Here is a 23,291-nt window from a genome sequence, read left to right on the forward strand (position 1 = left end):
TATATATATATATGTATATATATATATATATATATGTATATATATATATATATATGTATATATATATATATGTATATATATATATATATGTATATATATATATATATATATATATATATATATATATATATATATATATATATATATATATATATATATATATATATATATATATATATATATATCTGAAAACTCACACCGGTCGTGATGGTCAAGTGGATTAAGGCGTCTTGTACATACCAGTTGCGTTGCTCCTGGGAGTATGGGTTCGAGTCACTTCTGGGGTGTGAGTTTTCAGTTGCATATTGTCCTGGGGACCATTCAGGCTTGTTCGCATATATATATATATATATATATATATATATATATATATATATATATATATATATATATATATATATATATATGTATATATATTTATGAATTCTACCCTCTTTCAAACACAATTATGTTAAAACACTTTAATCGTCAGGACAAATGGAAAACTTTTGACAAGCCGCCGGCTTCCTGTCGTTTTCGAAGTGGAATGTTGTTGCGTATATTAATACATGTTACCAGGTAAATTTCGGTAACTAATAAAATTCACCCAGTCTATCGAATAAAAAATTCTATCGAATTCATATGTTTGAAAAGAGCAGAGCTCTCTTCCCCATATCTGATAGGCGTTGTTGTAGTCCGTGCATAAAACTCATCTGGGAACCCTTTATCATTATAGTTGGTTACACTTCAGCGTAACAAGTAGGTTTGGTAAGTATGATTTTTTCTCTTTATAAATCCCTGATATAATATTTGGGGAAGTACAAATGACAACCGATGCCTAGGGTGTCAGATTTACAGATTTTTTTCGAGGGACACTTAGCTTATTGAAACAATAGCCAAATCAACCCATATTCTAAAAAGAGAGAACCTATAGCTACTATGAATCAAACGGACAAAATTTGGGCTGTAGTATCCAAAAGAGGTTTACGTTTTATACAATGGACCACTATAAAGAGCAAACCAAATAATAGAACAGTGATAATAAGCCTAAAAACCAGTCCTAGGCATAAATAAGCAACCCTAGACACATAACCCACAAATCTGAAAATAATATAATTGTCATGTCATAATGTGGACCATTATCAACTCATGCAATGGTAACATGACTTGCTAATGGTACAGGAAGAACCGAAACGTCGTCGCTTCTTTTATTTTTCAGATGTGTGGGTTGAGTGTCTAATTTTCATCCACGTTATTGCGACTTAATATCCACGTAAGCAATCCTAGTCAAAATATGGCAGCCAAAGCCTTAGTACATCTGCATTATGTACATTTAGAACATACGCATGTAATATACAAGGCCTAGGGAAGTTAATAATTTGTACTTCCATTTGTAGTAATAATTGATACTGTCACTTTGTGATGACAGATTGACAGGTTGGCCTAACGGTATGGGAGCTGGTGTTGAAGTCGGGATAAAAGTCAAGAATGTCTTCAGACATATGCATCGGTTCCAGGTCACAATCTACGCATCATCGTGAATGTTTGAAATTCATAATATTGGAAGGATTTTCCTACATAAGCCATCACTTGGTGGTAAAGCTGTACGGGGGGTTGGTGTTGGCGAGGTTGTGTAACATGCAACATACAGAGGTTGCAGCCATGTAAGATACAGGTTGGGCGCTAATACGAGCTCTTCACTCTTGCAGACATGCAACATTGATGGGTACAGTTGTCCTCTGTCGGAGATCAGGGAGTTTGTAATAGCACAATATGTTGGACAAGTGTTGATGGACACTATGTTTGGACACGTGTTGATGGACACTATGTTTGGACACAGGTTGATGGACACTATGTTTGGACACGTGTTGATGGACACTATGTTTGGACACATGTTGATGGACATGTGTTGATGGACACTATGTTTGGACATGTGTTGATGGACACTATGTTTGGACACATGTTGATGGACACTGTGTTTCGACACGTGTTGATGGACATTGTGTTTGGCCACGTGTTGATGGACACTATGTTTGGACACATTTGGTTAGAAATGTTAAAAAAGAGATAAGGAAAGCAAAAAGAAACTATGAAGTTCGCATAGCAGGGCAAGCAAAGACAAATCCTAAAGAGTTTTTTCAGTTATATCGTACTAAGACTAGGGAAAGGATAGGTCCATTAAAAACTGAAACAGGTCAATTAACAGATAGTGATGAAGAGATGAGTAGTATTTTTAATAAATATTTTGTATCTGTATTTACTAAAGAGGAACTTAACAATATGCCTTCAGCCGAACAAGTCTATGTGGGTGGGGACGAGGACAGGTTGACGAGTTTAACAGTTACCAGGGAGGATGTTCTTAAACAAATAGTAAAACTCAAACCAAACAAATCCCCAGGGCCGGATGAAGTGTTTACCAGGGTGCTTAAAGAATGCAAAGAGGAGCTTTGTGACCCACTGTCAACCATATTTAATAAATCAATAGAGTCAGGCAGAGTGCCAGAGTTTTGGAAAGTTGCTAATGTGATACCAGTTTTTAAGAAAGGAGGTAGATCACTTGCGTCTAACTATCGACCAATTAGCCTAACGTCTATTGTGGGAAAGTTACTCGAATCTATAATAGCAAATAAAATTCGTCTTCATCTTGAAAAAAATAAATTAATAATTGAGTCGCAACATGGTTTTGTAAATGGCCGTTCATGTTTAACAAATTTGTTATCTTTTTATTCTAGCATAGTTGAGGCAGTTGATAGTGGTAAGGATTGTGATGTTGTATACCTTGACTTTAGCAAAGCTTTTGATACAGTGCCACATGAAAGACTGATTAAAAAGATAGAGTCTCATGGTATTGGGGGTGCTATATTAAGCTGGATTAGGGCATGGCTATACCAAAGGAAACAGAGAGTTAGTATAAATGGAATCAAGTCAGAGTGAGAAAATGTTGTAAGTGGAGTGCCTCAAGGCTCTGTCCTGGGACCTCTGTTGTTTATAATATATATATAAATGATTTAGATTCAGGTTTGAGTAGCAACATTTGCAAATTTGCCGATGATACGAAAATCGGTAGGGAAATTAATTCGGAGGAGGACTCACTATCACTTCAAGTTGATCTAGATAGGGTTTTGAAATGGTCAAAGGATTGGCAGATGCAGATTAATGCTGATAAATGTAAAGTTCTGTGGTTAGGTAATGATGATAGGGTTACAAGATACGAGCTAGATAGTGTTGAGATTGCGAAGTCGAATTGCGAAAGGGATCTGGGAGTTATGATTAGTAAGAATTTAAAACAAAAGGATCAATGCATAAATGTTCGTAATAAGGCAAATCGGACACTTGGATTTATTAATCGCAGCGTTAGTAACAAGACACCTGGTGTGGTTCTCAAGCTATATCTTGCTCTAGTTAGGCCCCATTTAGATTATGCAGTTCAGTTTTGGTCGCCATATTATAGAATGGATATAAATTCACTTGAACGTGTCCAGCGTAGGATGACTAAGTTAATTCCCCAAATTAGAAATCTTTCATATGAAGAAAGATTAACAAAGCTTAAGTTGCATTCACTGGAAACATGAATGATATTATGACGGGAAATGGAAACAAACCCATTATTTGTATTAGTGCAGGGGGTAATGATGTTGGACGAGTTAGGAGTGAGGAACTAATACAGAGATTCAGGACAGCCATTGAATTAGTTAGGAGCAAGGGAGGAATCCCGATCATATGTGGCATTCTTCCAAGAAAGGGAGTGGGAAATGAATGGATGTCACGGGCACTTGGTGTCAATTGCCGGCTGGAAAGACATTGCAAATCAAATGCAATATCTTTCATAGACAACTGGGAACACTTCTATGGAAGAAATGAAATGTATGCTCGTGATGGGGTGCATCTATCGAGAGCTGGGGTTGTTGCTGTTGCGAACTCGTTGGAAGAAGTGGTTAGAGGTGTTTGTTTGGGTTTAAACTGTTAGTAGATAGAGGTATGGGAATTGATTTGGAGGAAAGAGGTAATAAAAGTATGTGTTTGTGGGAGAAAGGAATTGGCAAAATGATCAGGGAAAGAGAAGGGCCTCAAAATAACAATTCACTTAGGGTATATTACACTAACAGTAGAAGTCTAAGAAATAAAATTAACGATTTAAATGCTCTTGTCTGCACAGAAAAAAATTGATATTATTGCACTTACCGAAACGTGGATGAATGTAGAAAATAGAGAACTATTAGCTGAATATCAAATAAATGGATTTAAACTATTTCACACAGACAGATATATTAGACGAGGAGGGGGAGTAGCCATATATGTTAGGGACAATTTGAAATGTAGTCTCAAAGAGGGAATCAAAACTGAGCCACACACAGAAACTATTTGGATAGAATTATACGAAAAAGCAAATAATATTATAATAGGAGTTATATATAGGCCACCAAATTTAGACAGAATGGAAGCAAAGCATATATGGGAAGAAATATCTAGGGCATCTAGATCTAACAGTATTTACGTCATGGGTGACTTTAATTTTAGTGGAATAAACTGGTTGAACAAAACAGGGAATAGTGAAGCAGAAAATTTTCTAGAATTAATTGACGATTGCTTTCTTATGCAACACATTAAGGAACCAACACGGGAAAATAATATTTTAGATTTAGTGTTAACTAACAGGGAAACACAAATTAATGACATCGAAATAGGGAGTGAGCTAGGGAACAGTGATCACAAAGAAATCAGATTTAGTGTAGAATGGAATAGACCTGTAGGAGAAAATTCTGTTAAAGTGCCAGATTTTCGAAAAGCTGATTTTAATAGCCTAAGAAATTTTTTGGGTCAAATTGATTGGAAAGTCTTGGGTATGGGGTGGGGGCCGGTCTTGGAGCGAGACATGAACCCAGCGATAGGTAACTTAAATGGGGATTTCGATGTGGATTCAGTATATAACTTATTTAAAAATATTCTAAACAAAGCACAGGAACGTAGTATACCATACAAATTGAATAGATCGAATACTAATGACCCAAAGTGGATAACAAAGAATTTGAAGAACCTTATAGGTAAAAAGAGAGCTTGGTACAAAAGGATTAAAAATGGGGAGGTCACTTTAGAACAGGAATTCGTACAACTGGTTAGAAATGTTAAAAAGAGATAAGGAAAGCGAAAAGAAACTATGAAGTTCGCATAGCAGGGCAAGCAAAGACAAATCCTAAAGGGTTTTTTCAGTTATATCGTACTAAGACTAGGGAAAGGATAGGTCCATTAAAAACTGAGACAGGTCAAATAACAGATAGTGATGAAGAGATGAGTAGTATTCTTAATAAATATTTTGTATCTGTATTTACTAAAGAGGAACATAACAATATGCCTTCAGCCGAACAAGTCTATGTGGGTGGGGACGAGGACAGGTTGACGCGTTTAACAGTTATCAGGGAGGATGTTCTTAAACAAATAGTAAAACTCAAACCAAACAAATCCCCAGGGCCGGATGAAGTGTTTGCCAGGGTGCTTAAAGAATGCAAAGAGGAGATTTGTGACCCACTGTCAACCATATTAAATAAATCAATAGAGTCAGGCAGAGTGCCAGAGTTTTGGAAAGTTGCTAATGTGATACCAGTTTTTAAGAAAGGAGATAGATCACTTGCGTCTAACTATCGACCAATTAGCCTAACGTCTATTGTGGGAAAGTTACTCGAATCTATAATAACAAATAAAATTCGTCTTCATCTTGAAAAACATAAATTAATAATTGAGTCGCAACATTGTTTTATAAATGGCCGTTCATGTTTAACAAATTTGTTATCTTTTTATTCTAGCATAGTTGAGGCAGTTGATAGTGGTAAGGATTTTGATGTTGTGTACCTTGACTTTAGCAAAGCTTTTGATACAGTCCCACATGAAAGACTGATTAAAATGATAGAGTCTCATTGTATTGGGGGTGCTATATTAAGCTGGATTAGGGCATGACTATACCAAAGGAAACAGAGAGTTAGTATAAAAGGAATCAAGTCAGAGTGGGAAAATGTTGTAAGTGGAGTGCCTCAAGGCTCTGTCCTGGGACCTCTGTTGTTTATAATATATATAAATGATATAGATTCAGGTTTGAGTAGCAACATTTGCAAATTTGCCGATGATACGAAAATCGGTAGGGAAATTAATTCGGAGGAGGACTCACTATCACTTCAAGTTGATCTAGATAGGGTTTTGAAATGGTCAAAGGATTGGCACATGCAGTTTAATGCTGATAAATGTAAAGTTCTGAGGTTAGGTAATGATGATAGAGTTACAAGATACGAGCTAGATGGTGTTGAGAATGCGAAGTCGGATTGCGAAAGGGATCTGAGAGTTATGATTAGTAAGAATTTAAAACAAAAGGATCAATGCATAAATGTTCGTAATAAAGCAAATCGGACACTTGGATTTATTAATCGCAGTGTTAGTAACAAGACACCTGGTGTGGTTCTCAAGCTACATCTTACTCTAGTTAGGCCCCATTTAGATTATGCAGTTCAGTTTTGGTCGCCATATTATAGAATGGATATAAATTCACTTGAACGTGTCCAGCGTAGGATGACTAAGTTAATTCCCCAAATTAGAAATCTTTCATATAAAGAAAGATTAACAAAGCTTAAGTTGCATTCACTGGAAAGGCGAAGAGTTAGGGGTGACATGATAGAGGATTACAAGTGGGTGAATGGACATAACAAAGGGGATATTAATAGGGTATTAAAAGTATCAACACAAGACAGAACACGAAACAATAGGTATAAATTGGATAAGTTTAGATTTAGGAAAGACTTGGGTAAATACTGGTTCAGTAACAGGGTTGTTGATTTGTGGAATCAATTGCCGCGTAACATTGTGGAGGTGGGGTCCCTCGATTGTTTCAAGCATGGGTTGGACATGTATATGAGTGGGATTGGGTGGTTATAAATAGGAGCTGCCTCGTATGGGCCAATAGGCCTTCTGCAGTTGCCTTTGTTCTTTTGGAAAGGCGAAGAGTTAGGGGTGACATGATAGAGGTTTACAAGTGGGTGAATGGACATAACAAAGGGGATATTAATAGGGTATTAAAAGTATCAACACAAGACAGAACACGAAACAATGGGTATAAATTGGATAAGTATAGATTTAGGAAACACTTGGGTAAATACTGGTTTAGTAACAGGGTTGTTGATTTGTGGAACCAATTTCCGCGTAACTTGCTGGAGGTGGGGTCCCTCGATTGTTTCAAGCGTGAGTTGGACAAGTATATGAGTGGGATTGGGTGGTTATAAATAGGAGCTGCCTCGTATGGGCCAATAGGCCTTCTGCAGTTGCCTTTGTTCGTATGTTCTTATGTTCATGTTGATGGACACTATGTTTGGTCACGTGTTGATGGACACTGTGTTTGGACACATGTTGATGGATACTATGTTTGGACACGTGTTGATGGACACTATGTTTGGACACGTGTTGATGGACACTGTGCTTGGACACGTACATAACATAACATAAGAACATAAGAACAAAGGCAACTGCAGAAGGCCTGTTGGCCCATACGAGGCAGCTCCTATTTATAACCACCCAATCCCACTCATATACATGTCCAACCCATGCTTAAAACAATCGAGGGACCCCATCTCCACAATGTTACGCGGCAATTGGTTCCACAAATCAACAACCCTGTTACTGAACCAGTATTTACCCAAGTCTTTCCTAAATCTAAACTTATCCAATTTATACCCATTGTTTCGTGTTCTGTCTTGTGTTGATACTTTTAATACCCTATTAATATCCCCTTTGTTATGTCCATTCACCCACTTGTAAACCTCTATCATGTCACCCCTAACTCTTCGCCTTTCCAGTGAATGCAACTTAAGATTTGTTAATCTTTCTTCATATGAAAGATTTCTAATTTGGGGAATTAACTTAGTCATCCTACGCTGGACACGTTCAAGTGAATTTATATCCAATCTATAATATGGCGACCAAAACTGAACTGCATAATCTAAATGGGGCCTAACTAGAGCAAGATATAGCTTGAGAACCACACCAGGTGTCTTGTTACTAACGCTGCGATTAATAAATCCAAGTGTCCGATTTGCCTTATTACGAACATTTATGCATTGATCCTTTTGTTTTAAATTGTTACTAATCATAACTCCCAGATCCCTTTCGCAATTCGACTTCGCAATCTCAACACCATCTAGCTCGTATCTTGTAACCCTATCATCATTACCTAACCTCAGAACTTTACATTTATCAGCATTAAACTGCATCTGCCAATCCTTCGACCATTTCAAAACCCTATCTAGATCAACTTGAAGTGATAGTGAGTCCTCCTCCGAATTAATTTCCCTACCGATTTTCGTATCATCGGCAAATTTGCAAATGTTGCTACTCAAACCTGAATCTAAATCATTTATATATATTATAAACAACAGAGGGCCCAGGACAGAGCCCTGAGGCACCCCACTTACAACATTTTCCCACTCTGACTTGACTCCATTTATACTAACTCTCTGTTTCCTTTGGTATAGCCATGCCCCAATCCTGCTTAATATAGCACCCCCAATACCTTGAGACTCTAACTTTTTAATCAGTCTTTCATGTGGCACTGTATCAAAAGCTTTGCTAAAGTCAAGGTACACAACATCGCAATCCTTACCACTATCAACTGCCTCAACAATGCTAGAATAAAAAGATAACAAATTTGTTAAACATGAACGGCCATTTATAAAACCATGTTGCGACTCAATTATTAATTTATGTTTTTCAAGATGAAGACGAATTTTATTTGCTATTATAGATTCGAGTAACTTTCCCACAATAGACATTAGGCTAATTGGTCGATAGTTAGACGCAAGTGATCTATCTCCTTTCGTAAAAACTAGTATCACATTAGCAACTTTCCAAAACTCTGGCACTCTGCCTGACTCTATTGATTTCTTAAATATGGTTGACAGTGGGTCACAAAGCTCCTCTTTGCATTCTTTAAGCACCCTGGCAAACACTTCATCCGGCCCTGGGGATTTGTTTGGTTTGAGTTTTACTATTTGTTTAAGAACATCATCCCTGGTAACTGTTAAACTCGTCAACCTGTCCTCGTCCCCACCCACATAGACTTGTTCGGCTGAAGGCATATTGTTAAGTTCCTCTTTAGTAAATACAGATACAAAATATTTATTAAAAATACTACTCATCTCTTCATCACTATCTGTTATTTGACCTGTCTCAGTTTTGAATGGACCTATCTTTTCCCTAGTCTTAGTACGATATAACTGAAAAAAACCCTTTAGGATTTGTCTTTGCTTGCCCTGCTATGCGAACTTCATAGTTTCTTTTTGCTTTCCTTATCTCTTTTTTAACATTTCTAACCAGTTGTACGAATTCCTGTTATAAAGTGACCTCCCCATTTTTAATCCTTTTGTACCAAGCTCTCTTTTTACCTATAAGGTTCTTCAAATTCTTTGTTATCCACTTTGGGTCATTGGTATTCGATCTATTCAATTTGTATGGTATACTACGTTCCTGTGCTTTGTTTAGAATATTCTTAAATAAGTTATATATTGAATCCACATCGAAATCCCCATTTACGTCACCTATCGCTGGGTTCATGTCTCGCTCCAAGACGGGCCCCCACCCCATACCCAAGACTTTCCAATCAATTTGACCCAAAAAATTTCTAAGGCTATTAAAATCAGCTTATCGAAAATCTGGCATTTTAACAGAATTTTCTCCTACAGGTCTATTCCATTCTATACTAAATCTGATTTCTTTGTGATCACTGTTCCCTAGCTCACTCCCTATTTCGATGTCACTGATTTGTGTTTCCCTGTTAGTTAACACTAAATCTAAAATATTATTTTCCCGTGTTGGTTCCTTAATGTGTTGCGTAAGAAAGCAATCGTCAATTAATTCTAGAAAATCTTCTGCTTCACTATTCCCTGTTTTGTTCAACCAGTTTATTCCTCTAAAATTAAAGTCACCCATGACGTAAATACTGTTAGATCTAGATGCCCTAGATATTTCATCCCATGCGAACAAGCCTGAATGGTCCCCAGGACAATATGCAACTGAATGCAATTCCTATGCAATTGCATATGCAATTTCATCCCATAGATGCTTTGCTTCCATTCTGTCTAAATTTTGTGGCCTTATATAATAGGAGTTATATATAACTCCTATTATAATATTATTTGCTTTTTCGTATAATTCTATCGAAATAGTTTCTGTGTGTGGCTCAGTTTTGATTCCCTCTTTGAGACTACATTTCAAATTGTCCCTAACATATATGGCTACTCCCCCTCCTCGTCTAATATATCTATCTGTGTGAAATAGTTTAAATCCATTTATTTGATATTCAGCTAATAGTTCTCTATTTTCTACATTCATCCACGTTTCGGTAAGTGCAATAATATCTATTTTTTCTGTGCAGACAAGAGCATTTAATTCGTTAATTTTATTTCTTAGACTTCTACTGTTAGTATAATATACCCTAAGTGAATTGTTATTTTGAGGCCCTTCTCTTTCCCTGATCATTTTGCCAATTCCTTTCTCCCACAAACACATATTTTTATTACCTCCTTCCAAATCAATTCCCATACCTCTATCTACTATCAGTTTAAACCCAAACAAACACCTCTACCTTGAGGTTACCTTGAGGTGCTTCCGGGGCTTAGCGTCCCCGCGGCCCGGTCGTCGACCAGGCCTCCTTGTTGCCGGACTGATCAACCAGGCTGTTGGACGCGGCTGCTCGCAGCCTGACGTACGAGTCACAGCCTGGTTGATCAGGTATCCTTTGGAGGTGCTTATCCAGTTCTCTCTTGAACACTGTGAGGGGTCGGCCAGTTATGCCCCTTATGTGTAGTGGAAGCGTGTTGAACAGTCTCGGACCTCTGATGTTGATAGAGTTCTCTCTCAGAGTACCAGTTGCACCTCTGTTTTTCAACGGGGGTATTCTGCACATCCTGCCATGTCTTCTGGTCTCATGTGATGTTATTTCTGTGTGCAGGTTTGGGACCAGCCCCTCTAATATTTTCCACGTGTAATTTATTATGTACCTCTCCCGCCTGCGCTCAAGGGAGTACAGTTTTAGGCTCTTTAGTCGGTCCCAATAGTTTAGATGTTTTACATCTAAACCACTTCTTCCAACGAGTTCGCAACAGCAACAACCCCAGCTCTCGATAGATGCACCCCATCATGAGCATACATTTCATTTCTTCCATAGAAGTGTTCCCAGTTGTCTATGAAAGATATTGCATTTGATTTGCAATATCTTTCCAGCCGGCAATTGACACCAAGTGCCCTCGATATCCATTCATTTCCTACTCCCTTTCTTGGAAGAATGCCACATATGATCGGGATTCCTCCCTTGCTCCTAACTAATTCAATGGCTGTCCTGAATCTCTGTATTAGTTCCTCACTCCTAACTCGTCCAACATCATTACCCCCTGCACTAATACAAATAATGGGTTTGTTTCCATTTCCTGTCATAATATCATTCATGTTTCCAACAATATCACCAATTCCAGCTCCCGGAAAGCAAACCCTTAATCTGTTCCCCCTATCTCTGGCACAAAACGTTCTGTCTAAATACCTCACCTGGGAATCTCCCACAACCAAAATTCGCTTCGATTCTCAATTTTCCTTTCGAGCAGTTTGAGGGACCTGCGCTTCAATGCTCACCAGTGCCCACAGTGTCCATCAACACGTGTTGATGGACACTGTTTGGACACGTGTTGATGGACACGTGTTGATGGACACGTGTTGATGAACACTGTGTTTGGACACGTGTTGATGGACACTTTGTTTGGACACGTGTTGATGGACACGTGTTGATGGACACATGTTGATAGACACTGTTTGAATATATAGGAAATATTGAAAAGTAGGGCTCCCAAAATCTTTTAATAAAAACTTTGAATTTAGCATTAGTAAGATCATTACCATTTTCACCAAGAACTGTTAATTCTATACCAGGTTCTATATTTCAGGACCTACTTGTTCCGGTGTTTGAGAACGGAGAACTTTTGATGGATTACACACTCCAAGATATCCAGGAGAGAGCACAGACCGTGCCCAACGACTTCGACGTTATCAGGTTCCTGGAGGAGGACAGAGGTTATTAGATCGGTGTTTGCATCAGTGACGAGGGACGCCTTATATAAGGCTTCAAGAACTTTGTTGTATTTAAACATATTATGAGCTACCAAGGGGTTTAGACCTATTATGTTCTACCAAGGGGTTTAAATTTATTATGAGCTATCAAGGGGTTTAGACCTATTATGTTCTACCAAGGGGTTTAAACTTATTATGAGCTACCAAGGGGTTTAGACCTATTATGTTCTACCAAGGGGTTTAAACTTATTATGAGCTACCAAGGGGTTTAGACCTATTATGTTCTACCAAGGGGTTTAGACCTATTATGTTCTACCAAGGGGTTTAAACTTATTATGAGCTACCAAGGGGTTTAAACCTATTATGAGCTACCAAGGAATTCAAATCATATTTTCTATGCTCCTTTTACCCATATGACTTTTAAAATTTATTTGTAAGATACAAATTTACAGAGGAATTAAAATTGCATTTACCCACTAAAGCATTAGTTATTATACCTTTTACCCACTACAGATTTGCCCAGTAAAACCTTTACCATCATAGCTTTTTACACTATTGACATTACCCGTTATAGTTTTACCCACAAGAGCCTTTACCTACCATAGCTTTACCCATATAGCTTTTCAAAAGTAATAAATAAGATACAGAGGATTAAAATTATATTTACCCACTATAGCCCTTACCCGCTATAGCCTTTACTTCCTATACCAGTTACCCAGTATAGCCTTAACCCACTATAGCCTTTATCCACTATAGCCTTTCTCACTATAGATTATACCCACTATAGCCTTTACACACTATAGGTTTTACTCCCTATAGCCTTTACTCCCTATAGCCTTTACTCACTATAGCCTTTACTCACTATAGCCTTTACTCACTATAGCCTTTACTCACTATAGCCTTTACTCACTATAGTCCTTACTCACTCTAGCCTTTACTCGCTATGGTCTTTACTCACAATAGCATTTACTCATTAATAGCCTTTATTCACTGTAGGCTTTACTCACTGTAGCCTTTACTCAATACAGTCTTTACCCACTATAGCCATTAGAACATTAGAACATAAGAACATAAGAACAAAGGTAACAGCAGAAGGCCTATTGGCCCATACGAGGCAGCTCCTATTTATAACCACCCAATCCCACTCATATACTTGTCCAACCCGCGCTTGAAACAATGGAGGGACCCCACCTCCAGCACGTTACGCGGTAATTGGTTCCACAAATCAACAACCCTGTTACTGAACCAGTAATTACCCAAGTCTTTCCTAAATCTAAACTTATACAATTTATACCCATTGTTTCGTGTTCTGTCTTGTGTTGATACTTTTAATACCCTATTAATATCCCCTTTGTTATGTCCATTCACCCACTTGTAAACCTCTATCATGTCACCCCTAACTCTTCGCCTTTCCAGTGAATGCAACTTAAGCTTTGTTAATCTTTCTTCATATGAAAGATTTCTAATTTGGGGAATTAACTTAGTCATCCTACGCTGGACACGTTCAAGTGAATTTATATCCATTCTATAATATGGCGACCAAAACTGAACTGCATAATCTAAATGGGGCCTAACTAGAGCAAGATATAGCTTGAGAACCACACCAGGTGTCTAGTTACTAACGCTGCGATTAATAAATCCAAGTGTCCGATTTGCCTTATTACGAACATTTATGCATTGATCCTTTTGTTTTAAATTCTTACTAATCATAACTCCCAGATCTCTTTTGCAATCCGACTTCGCAATCTCAACACCATCTAGCTCGTATCTTGTAACTCTATCATCATTACCTAACCTCAGAACTTTACATTTATCAGCATTAAACTGCATCTGCCAATCCTTTGACCATTTCAAAACCCTGTCTAGTTCAACTTGAAGTGATAGTGAGTCCTCCTCCGAATTAATTTCCCTACCGATTTTCGTATCATCAGAAAATTTGCAAATGTTGCTACTCAAATCTGAATCTAAATCATTTATATATATTATAAACAACAGAGGGCCAAGGACAGAGCCTTGAGGCACTCCACTTACAACATTTTCCCACTCTGACTTGATTCCATTTATACTAACTCTCTGTTTCTTTTGGTATAGATATGCCCTAATCCAGCTTAATATAGCACCCCCAATACCATGAGACTATCTTTTTAATCAGTCTTTCATGTGGCACTGTATCAAAAGCTTTGCTAAAGTCAAGGTACACAACATCACAATCCTTACCACTATCAACTGCCTCAACTATACTAGAATAAGAACATAAGAACATAAGAACAAAGGTAACTGCAGAAGGCCTATTGGCCCATACGAGGCAGCTCCTATTCTATAACCACCCAATCCCACTCATATACTTGTCCAACCCGTGCTTGAAACAATCGAGGGACCCCACCTCCACAATGTTACGCGGCAATTGGTTCCACAAATCAACAACCCTGTTACTGAACCAGTATTTACCCAAGTCTTTCCTAAATCTAAACTTATCCAATTTATATCCATTGTTTCGTGTTCTGTCCTGTGTTGATACTTTTAATACCCTATTAATATCCCCCCGGTTATGTCCATTCATCCACTTGTAAACCTCTATCATGTCACCCCTAACTCTTCGCCTTTCCAGTGAATGCAACTTAAGCTTTGTTAATCTTTCTTCATATGAAAGATTTCTAATTTGGGGAATTAACTTAGTCATCCTACGCTGGACACGTTCAAGTGAATTTATATCCATTCTATAATATGGCGACCAAAACTGAACTGCATAATCTAAATGGGGCCTAACTAGAGCAAGATATAGCTTGAGAACCACACCAGGTGTCTTGTTACTAACACTGCGATTAATAAATCCAAGTGTCCGATTTGCCTTATTACGAACATTTATGCATTGATCCTTTTGTTTTAAATTCTTACTAATCATAACTCCCAGATCCCTTTCGCAATCCGACTTCGCAATCACAACACCATCTAGCTCGTATCTTGTAACTCTATCATCATTACCTAACCTCAAAACTTTACATTTATCAGCATTAAACTGCATCTGCCAATCCTTTGACCATTTCAAAACCCTATCTAGATCAACTTGAAGTGATAGTGAGTCCTCCTCCGAATTAATTTCCCTACCGATTTTCGTATCATCGGCAAATTTGCAAATGTTGCTACTCAAACCTGAATCTAAATCATTTATATATATTATAAACAACAGAGGTCCCAGGACAGAGCCTTGAGGCACTCCACTTACAACATTTTCCCACTCTGACTTGATTCCATTTATACTAACTCTCTGTTTCCTTTGGTATAGCCATGCCCTAATCCAGCTTAATATAGCACCCCCAATACCATGAGAGACTATTTTTTTAATCAGTCTTTCATGTGGCACTGTATCAAAAGCTTTGCTAAAGTCAAGGTATACAACATCGCAATCCTTACCACTATCAACTGCCTCAACAATGCTAGAATAAAAAGATAACAAATTTGTTAAACATGAACGGCCATTTATAAAACCATGTTGCGACTCAATTATTAATTTATGTTTTTCAAGATGAAGACGAATTTTATTTGCTATTATAGATTCGAGTAACTTTCCCACAATAGACGTTAGGCTAATTGGTCGATAGTTAGACGCAAGTGATCTATCTCCTTTCTTAAAAACTGGTATCACATTAGCAACTTTCCAAAACTCTGGCACTCTGCCTGACTCTATTGATTTATTAAATATGGTTGACAGTGGGTCACAAAGCTCCTCTTTGCATTCTTTAAGCACCCTAGCAAACACTTCATCCGGCCCTGGGGATTTGTTTGGTTTGAGTTTTACTATTTGTTTAAGAACATCCTCCCTGGTAACTGCTAAACTCGTCAACCTGTCCTCGTCCCCACCCACATAGACTTGTTCGGCTGAAGGCATATTGTTAAGTTCCTCTTTAGTAAATACAGATACAAAATATTTATTAAAAATACTACTCATCTCTTCATCACTATCTGTTATTTGACCTGTCTCAGTTTTTAATGGACCTATCCTTTCCCTAGTCTTAGTACGATATAACTGAAAAAACCCTTTAGGATTTGTCTTTGCTTGCCCTGCTATGCGAACTTCATAGTTTCTTTTTGCTTTCCTTATCTCTTTTTTAACATTTCTAACCAGTTGTACGAATTCCTGTTCTAAAGTGACCTCCCCATTTTTAATCCTTTTGTACCAAGCTCTCTTTTTACCTATAAGGTTCTTCAAATTCTTTGTTATCCACTTTGGGTCATTAGTATACGATCTATTCAATTTGTATGGTATACTACGTTCCTGTGCTTTGTTTAGAATATTCTTAAATAAGTTATATATTGAATCCACATCGAAATCCCCATTTAAGTCACCTATCGCTGGGTTCATGTCTCGCTCCAAGACCGGCCCACACCCCATACCCAAGCCTTTCCAATCAATTTGACCCAAAAAATTTCTTAGGCTATTAAAATCAGCTTTTCGAAAATCTGGCACTTTAACAGAATTTTCTCCTACTGGTCTATTCCATTCTATGCTAAATCTGATTTCTTTGTGATCACTGCTCCCTAGCTCACTCCCTATTTCGATGTCATTAATTTGCGTTTCCCTGTTAGTTAACACTAAATCTAAAATATTATTTTCCCGTGTTGGTTCCTTAATGTGTTGCGTAAGAAAGCAATCGTCAATTAATTCTAGAAAATCTTCTGCTTCACTATTCCCTGTTTTGTTCAACCAGTTTATTCCGCTAAAATTAAAGTCACCCATGACATAAATACTGTTAGATCTAGATGCTCTAGATATTTCATCCCATAGATGCTTTGCTTCCATTCTGTCTAAATTTGGTGGCCTATATATTACTCCTATTATAATATTATTAGCTTTTTCGTTTAATTCAATCCAAATAGTTTCTGTGTGTGGCTCTGTTTTGATTCCCTCTTTGAGACTACATTTCAAATTGTCCCTAACATATATGGCTACTCCACCTCCTCGTCTAATATATCTATCTGTGTGAAATAGTTTAAATCCATATATTTGATATTCAGCTAATAGTTCTCTATTTTCTACATTCATCCACGTTTCGGTAAGTGCAATAATATCTATTTTTTCTGTGCAGACAAGAGCATTTAATTCGTTAATTTTATTTCTTAGACTTCTACTGTTAGTGTAATATACCCTAAGTGAATTGTTATTTTGCGGACCTTCTCTTTCCCTGATCGTTTTGCCAATTCCTTTCTCCCACAAACACATACTTTTATTACCTCCTTCCTCCAAATCAATTCCCATACCTCTATCTACTAACAGTTTAAACCCAAACAAACACCTCTAACCACTTCTTCTAACGAGTTCGCAAATAATAACAAATAACGAATAAAAATATAACAAATTTGTTAAACATGAACGGCCACTTATAAAACCATGTTACGACTCAATTATTAATTTATGTTTTTCAAGATGAAGACGAATTTTATTTGCTATTATAGATTCGAGTAACTTTCCCACAATAGACGTTAGGCTAATTGGTCGATAGTTAGACGCAAGTGATCTATCTCCTTTCTTAAAAACTGGTATCACATTAGCAACTTTCCAAAACTCTGGCACTCTGCCTGACTCTATTGATTTATTAAATATGGTTGACAGTGGGTCACAAAGCTCCTCTTTGCATTCTTTAAGCACCCTGGCAAACACTTCATCCGGCCCTGGGGATTTGTTTGGTTTGAGTTTTACTATTTGTTTAAGAACATCCTCCCTGGTAACTGCTAAACTCGTCAACCTGTCCTCGTCCCCACCCACATAGACTTATTCGGCTGAAGGCATATTGTTAAGTTCCTCTTTAGTAAATACAGATACAAAATATTTATTAAAAATACTACTCATCTCTTCATCACTATCTGTTATTTGACCTGTCTCAGTTTTTAATGGATCTATCCTTTCCCTAGTCTTAGTACGATATAACTGAAAAAACCCTTTAGGATTTGTCTTTGCTTGCCCTGCTATGCGAACTTCATAGTTTCTTTTTGCTTTCCTTATCTCTTTTTTTAACATTTCTAACCAGTTGTACGAATTCCTGTTCTAAAGTGAACTCCCCATTTTTAATCCTTTTGTACCAAGCTCTCTTTTTACCTATAAGGTTCTTTTAATTATTTGTTATCCACTTTGGGTCATTAGTATTCGATCTATTCAATTTGTATGGTATACTACGTTCCTGTGCTTTGTTTAGAATATTCTTAAATAAGTTATATATTGAATCCATATCGAAATCCCCATTTAAGTCACCTATCGCTGGGTTCATGTCTCGCTCCAAGATCGGCCCACACCCCATACACAAGGCTTTCCAATCAATTTGACCCAAAAAATTTCTTAGGCTATTAAAATCAGCTTTTCGAAAATCTGGCACTTTAACAGAATTTTCTCCTACAGGTCTATTCCATTCTATGCTAAATCTGATTTCTTTGTGATCACTGTTCCCTAGCTCACTCCCTATTTCAATGTCATTAATTTGTGTTTCCCTGTTAGTTAACACTAAATCTAAAATATTATTTTCCCGTGTTGGTTCCTTAATGTGTTGCGTAAGAAAGCAATCGTCAATTAATTCTAGAAAATCTTCTGCTTCACTATTCCCTGTTTTGTTCAACCAGTTTATTCCACTAAAATTAAAGTCACCCATGACATAAATACTGTTAGATCTAGATGCTCTAGATATTTCATCCTATAGATGCTTTGCTTCCATTCTGTCTAAATTTAGTGGCCTATATATAACTCCTATTATAATATAATTAGCTTTTTCGTTTAATTCTATCCAAATAGTTTCTGTGTGTGGCTCAGTTTTGATTCCCTCTTTGAGACTACATTTCAAATTGTCCCTAACATATATGGCTACTCCACCTCCTCGTCTAATATATCTATCTGTGTGAAATAGTTTAAATCCATTTATTTGATATTCAGCTAATAGTTCTCTATTTTCTACATTCATCCACGTTTCGGTAAGTGCAATAATATAAATTTTTTCTGTGCAGACAAGAGCATTTAATTCGTTAATTTTATTTCTTAGACTTCTACTGTTAGTGTAATATACCCTAAGTGAATTGTTATTTTGAGGCCCTTCTCTTTCCCTGATCATTTTGCCAATTCCTTTCTCCCACACACACATACTTTTATTACCTCCTTTCTCCAAATCAATTCCCATACCTCTATCTACTAACAGTTTAAACCCAAACAAACAGCTCTAACCACTTCTTCCAACGAGTTCGCAACAGCAACAACCCCAGCTCTCGATAGATGCACCCCATCATGAGCATACATTTCATTTCTTCCCTAGAAGTGTTCCCAGTTGTCTATGAAAGATATTGCATTTGATTTGCAATGTCTTTCCAGCCGGCAATTGACACCAAGTGCCCTTGACATCCATTCATTTCCCACTCCCTTTCTTGGAAGAATGCCACATATGATCGGGATTCCTCCCTTGCTCCTAACTAATTCAATGGCTGTCCTGAATCTCTGTATTAGTTCCTCACTCCTAACTCGTCCAACATCATTACCCCCTGCACTAATACAAATAATGGGTTTGTTTCCATTTCCCGTCATAATATCATTCATGTTTCCAGTGAATGCAACTTAAGCTTTGTTAATCTTTCTTCATATGAAAGATTTCTAATTTGGGGAATTAACTTAGCCATCCTACGCTGGACACGTTCAAGTGAATTTATATCCATTCTATAATATGGTGACCAAAACTGAACTGTATAATCTAAATGGGGCCTAACTAGAGCAAGATATAGCTTGAGAACCACACCAGGTGTCTTGTTACTAACGCCACGATTAATAAATCCATGTGACCGATTTGCCTTATTACGAACATTTATGCATTGATCCTTTTGTTTTAAATTCTTACTAATCATAATTTCCAGATCCCTTTCGCAATTCGACTTCGCAATCTCAACACTATCTAGCTCGTATCTTGTAACCCTATCATCATTACCTAACCACAGAACTTTACATTTATCAGCATTAAACTGCATCGGCCAATCCTTTGACCATTTCAAAACCCTATCTAGATCAACTTGAAGTGATAGTGAGTCCTCCTCCGAATTAATTTCCCTACCGATTTTCGTATCATCGGCAAATTTGCAAATGTTGCTACTCAAACCTGAATCTAAATCATTTATATATATTATAAACAACAAAGGTCCCAGGACAGAGCCTTGAGGCACTCCACTCACAACATTTTCCCACTCTGACTTGATTCCATTTATACTAACTCTTTGTTTCCTTTGGTATAGCCATGCCCTAATCCAGCTTAATATAGCACCCCCAATACCATGAGACTATCTTTTTAATCAGTCTTTCATGTGGCACTGTATCAAAAGCTTTGCTAAAGTCAAGGTACACAACATCACAATCCTTACCACTATCAACTGCCTCAACTATGCTAGAATAAAAAGATAACAAATTTGTTAAACATGAACCGCCATTTATAAAACCATGTTGCGACTCAATTATTAATCTATGTTTTTCAAGATGAAGACGAATTTTATTTGCTATTATAGATTCGAGTAACTTTCCCACAATAGACGTTAGGCTAATTGGTCGATAGTTAGACGCAAGTGATCTATCTCCTTTCTTAAAAACTGGTATCACATTAGACACTTCCAAAACTCTGGCACTCTGCCTGACTCTATTGATTTATTAAATATGGTTGACAGTGGGTCACAAAGCTCCTCTTTGCATTCTTTAAGCACCCTGGCAAACACTTCATCCAGCCCTGGGGATTTGTTTGGTTTGAGTTTTACTATTTGTTTAAGAACATCCTCCCTGGTAACTGCTAAACTCATCAACCTGTCCTCGTCCCCACCCACATAGACTTGTTCGGCTGAAGGCATATTGTTAAGTTCCTCTTTAGTAAATACAGATACAAAATATTTATTAAGAATACTACTCATCTCTTCATCACTATCTGTTATTTGACCTGTCTCAGTTTTTAATGGACCTATCCTTTCCCTAGTCTTAGTACGATATAACTGAAAAAACCCTTTAGGATTTGTCTTTGCTTGCCCTGCTATGCGAACTTCATAGTTTCTTTTTGCTTTCCTTATATCTTTTTTAACATTTCTAATCAGTTGTACGAATTCCTGTTCTAAAGTGACCTCCCCATTTTTAATCCTTTTGTACCAAGGTCTCTTTTTACCTATAAGGTTCTTCAAATTCTTTGTTATCCACTTTGGGTCATTAGTATTCGATCTATTCAATTTGTATGGTATACTACGTTCCTGTGCTTTGTTTAGAATATTCTTAAATAAGTTATACATCGAAATCCCCATTTAAGTCACCTATCGCTGGGTTCATGTCTCGCTCCAAGATCGGCCCACACCCCATACACAAGGCTTTCCAATCAATTTGACCCAAAAAATTTCTTAGGCTATTAAAATCAGCTTTTCGAAAATCTGGCACTTTAACAGAATTTTCTCCTACAGGTCTATTCCATTCTATGCTAAATCTGATTTCTTTGTGATCACTGTTCCCTAGCTCACTCCCTATTTTAATGTCATTAATTTGTGTTTCCCTGTTAGTTAACACTAAATCTAAAATATTATTTTCCCGTGTTGGTTCCTTAATGTGTTGCGTAAGAAAGCAATCGTCAATTAATTCTAGAAAATCTTCTGCTTCACTATTCCCTGTTTTGTTCAACCAGTTTATTCCACTAAAATTAAAGTCACCTATGACATAAATACTGTTAGATCTAGATGCTCTAGATATTTCATCCTATAGATGCTTTGCTTCCATTCTGTCTAAATTTGGTGGCCTATATATAACTCCTATTATAATATTATTAGCTTTTTCGTTTAATTCTATCCAAATAGTTTCTGTGTGTGGCTCAGTTTTGATTCCCTCTTTGAGACTACATTTCAAATTGTCCCTAACATATATGGCTACTCCACCTCCTCGTCTAATATATCTATCTGTGTGAAATAGTTTAAATCCATTTATTTTATATTCAGCTAATAGTTCTCTATTTTCTACATTCATCCACGTTTCGGTAAGTGCAATAATATCAATTTTTTCTGTGCAGACAAGAGCATTTAATTCGTTAATTTTATTTCTTAGACTTCTACTGTTAGTGTAATATACCCTAAGTCAATTGTTATTTTGTGGCCCTTCGCTTTCCCTGATCATTTTGCCAATTCCTTTCTCCCACAAACACATACTTTTATTACCTTCTTCCTCCAAATCAATTCCCATACCTCTATCTACTAACAGTTTAAACCCAAACAAACACCTCTAACCACTTCTTCCAACGAGTTCGCAACAGCAACAACCCAAGGTCTCGATAGTTGCACCCCATCACGAGCATACATTTCATTTCTTCCATAGAAGTGTTCCCAGTTGTCTATGAAAGATATTGCATTTGATTTGCAATATCTTTCCAGCCGGCAATTGACACCAATTGCCCTCGACACCCATTCATTTCCCACTCCCTTTCTTGGAAGAATGCCACATATGATCGGGATTCCTCCCTTGCTCCTAACTAATTCTATGGCTGTTTTATACCTCTGAATCAGTTCCTTACTCCTAACTCGACCAACATCATTTCCTCCCACGCTAATGCAAATAACGGGATTGTTCCCATTTCCAGCCATAATATCATTCATGTTGTTTATAATATCACCAATGCCAGCTCCGGGATAGCAAACCCTTAACCTGTTCCCCCTATCTCTAGCACAAAACGTTCTATCCAAATACCTTAACATTGTATCAAATCACCTCATTCTTTGGGGTATACGTGAGGATCACAAATGCGAAACAGCCTGAATGGTCCCCAGGACTATAAGCGACTGAAAACTCACTCCCCAGAAGTGACTCACACCCATACTGCCAGAAGCAATGCAATTGGTATCTACAGGAAGCCTTAATCCGCTTGACCATCACGACCGGACATAAGGAAGTGATGGCCGAAGCAATTTGAACCACTTCCCCGCTGGCACTCGGAGGGTAATCTTTGGCATAGCATTGTATCAAATCACCTCATTCTTTAGGGCACACATGAGGAACACATATGCGAACAATCCTGAACGGTCTCCAGGACTATATGCGACTGAAAACTCACACCCCAAAAGTGACTCGAACCCATACTGCCAGGAGCCACGCAACTTGTATCTACATGACACCTTAATCTGCTTGACCATCACGACCGGACATAAGGAAGTGATGGCCGAAGCAATTTGAACCACTTAACCGCCGGCCCTGGGATGATAATCTTGGGCAT

At 37.4% G+C, this 23,291-nt stretch overlaps 1 protein-coding gene across 1 annotated transcript in view; it reads left to right on the forward strand.

The window, feature by feature from the left end:
- LOC138352575 (uncharacterized) overlaps positions 1-12,544 on the forward strand; it is a 53,369-nt gene extending 40,825 nt beyond the window's left edge. Inside the window, exon 7 of the mRNA XM_069305065.1 lies at positions 11,940-12,544. Coding sequence (XP_069161166.1) covers positions 11,940-12,074 — 135 coding nt within the window. The 3' untranslated portion in view covers positions 12,075-12,544. The remainder of the gene's footprint in view (positions 1-11,939) is intronic.
- The last annotated feature ends 10,747 nt before the right edge of the window (positions 12,545-23,291 follow it).

Source organism: Procambarus clarkii, chromosome 54, assembly GCF_040958095.1.
Source record: "Procambarus clarkii isolate CNS0578487 chromosome 54, FALCON_Pclarkii_2.0, whole genome shotgun sequence".
In the NCBI taxonomy this organism is placed as follows: domain Eukaryota; kingdom Metazoa; phylum Arthropoda; class Malacostraca; order Decapoda; family Cambaridae; genus Procambarus; species Procambarus clarkii.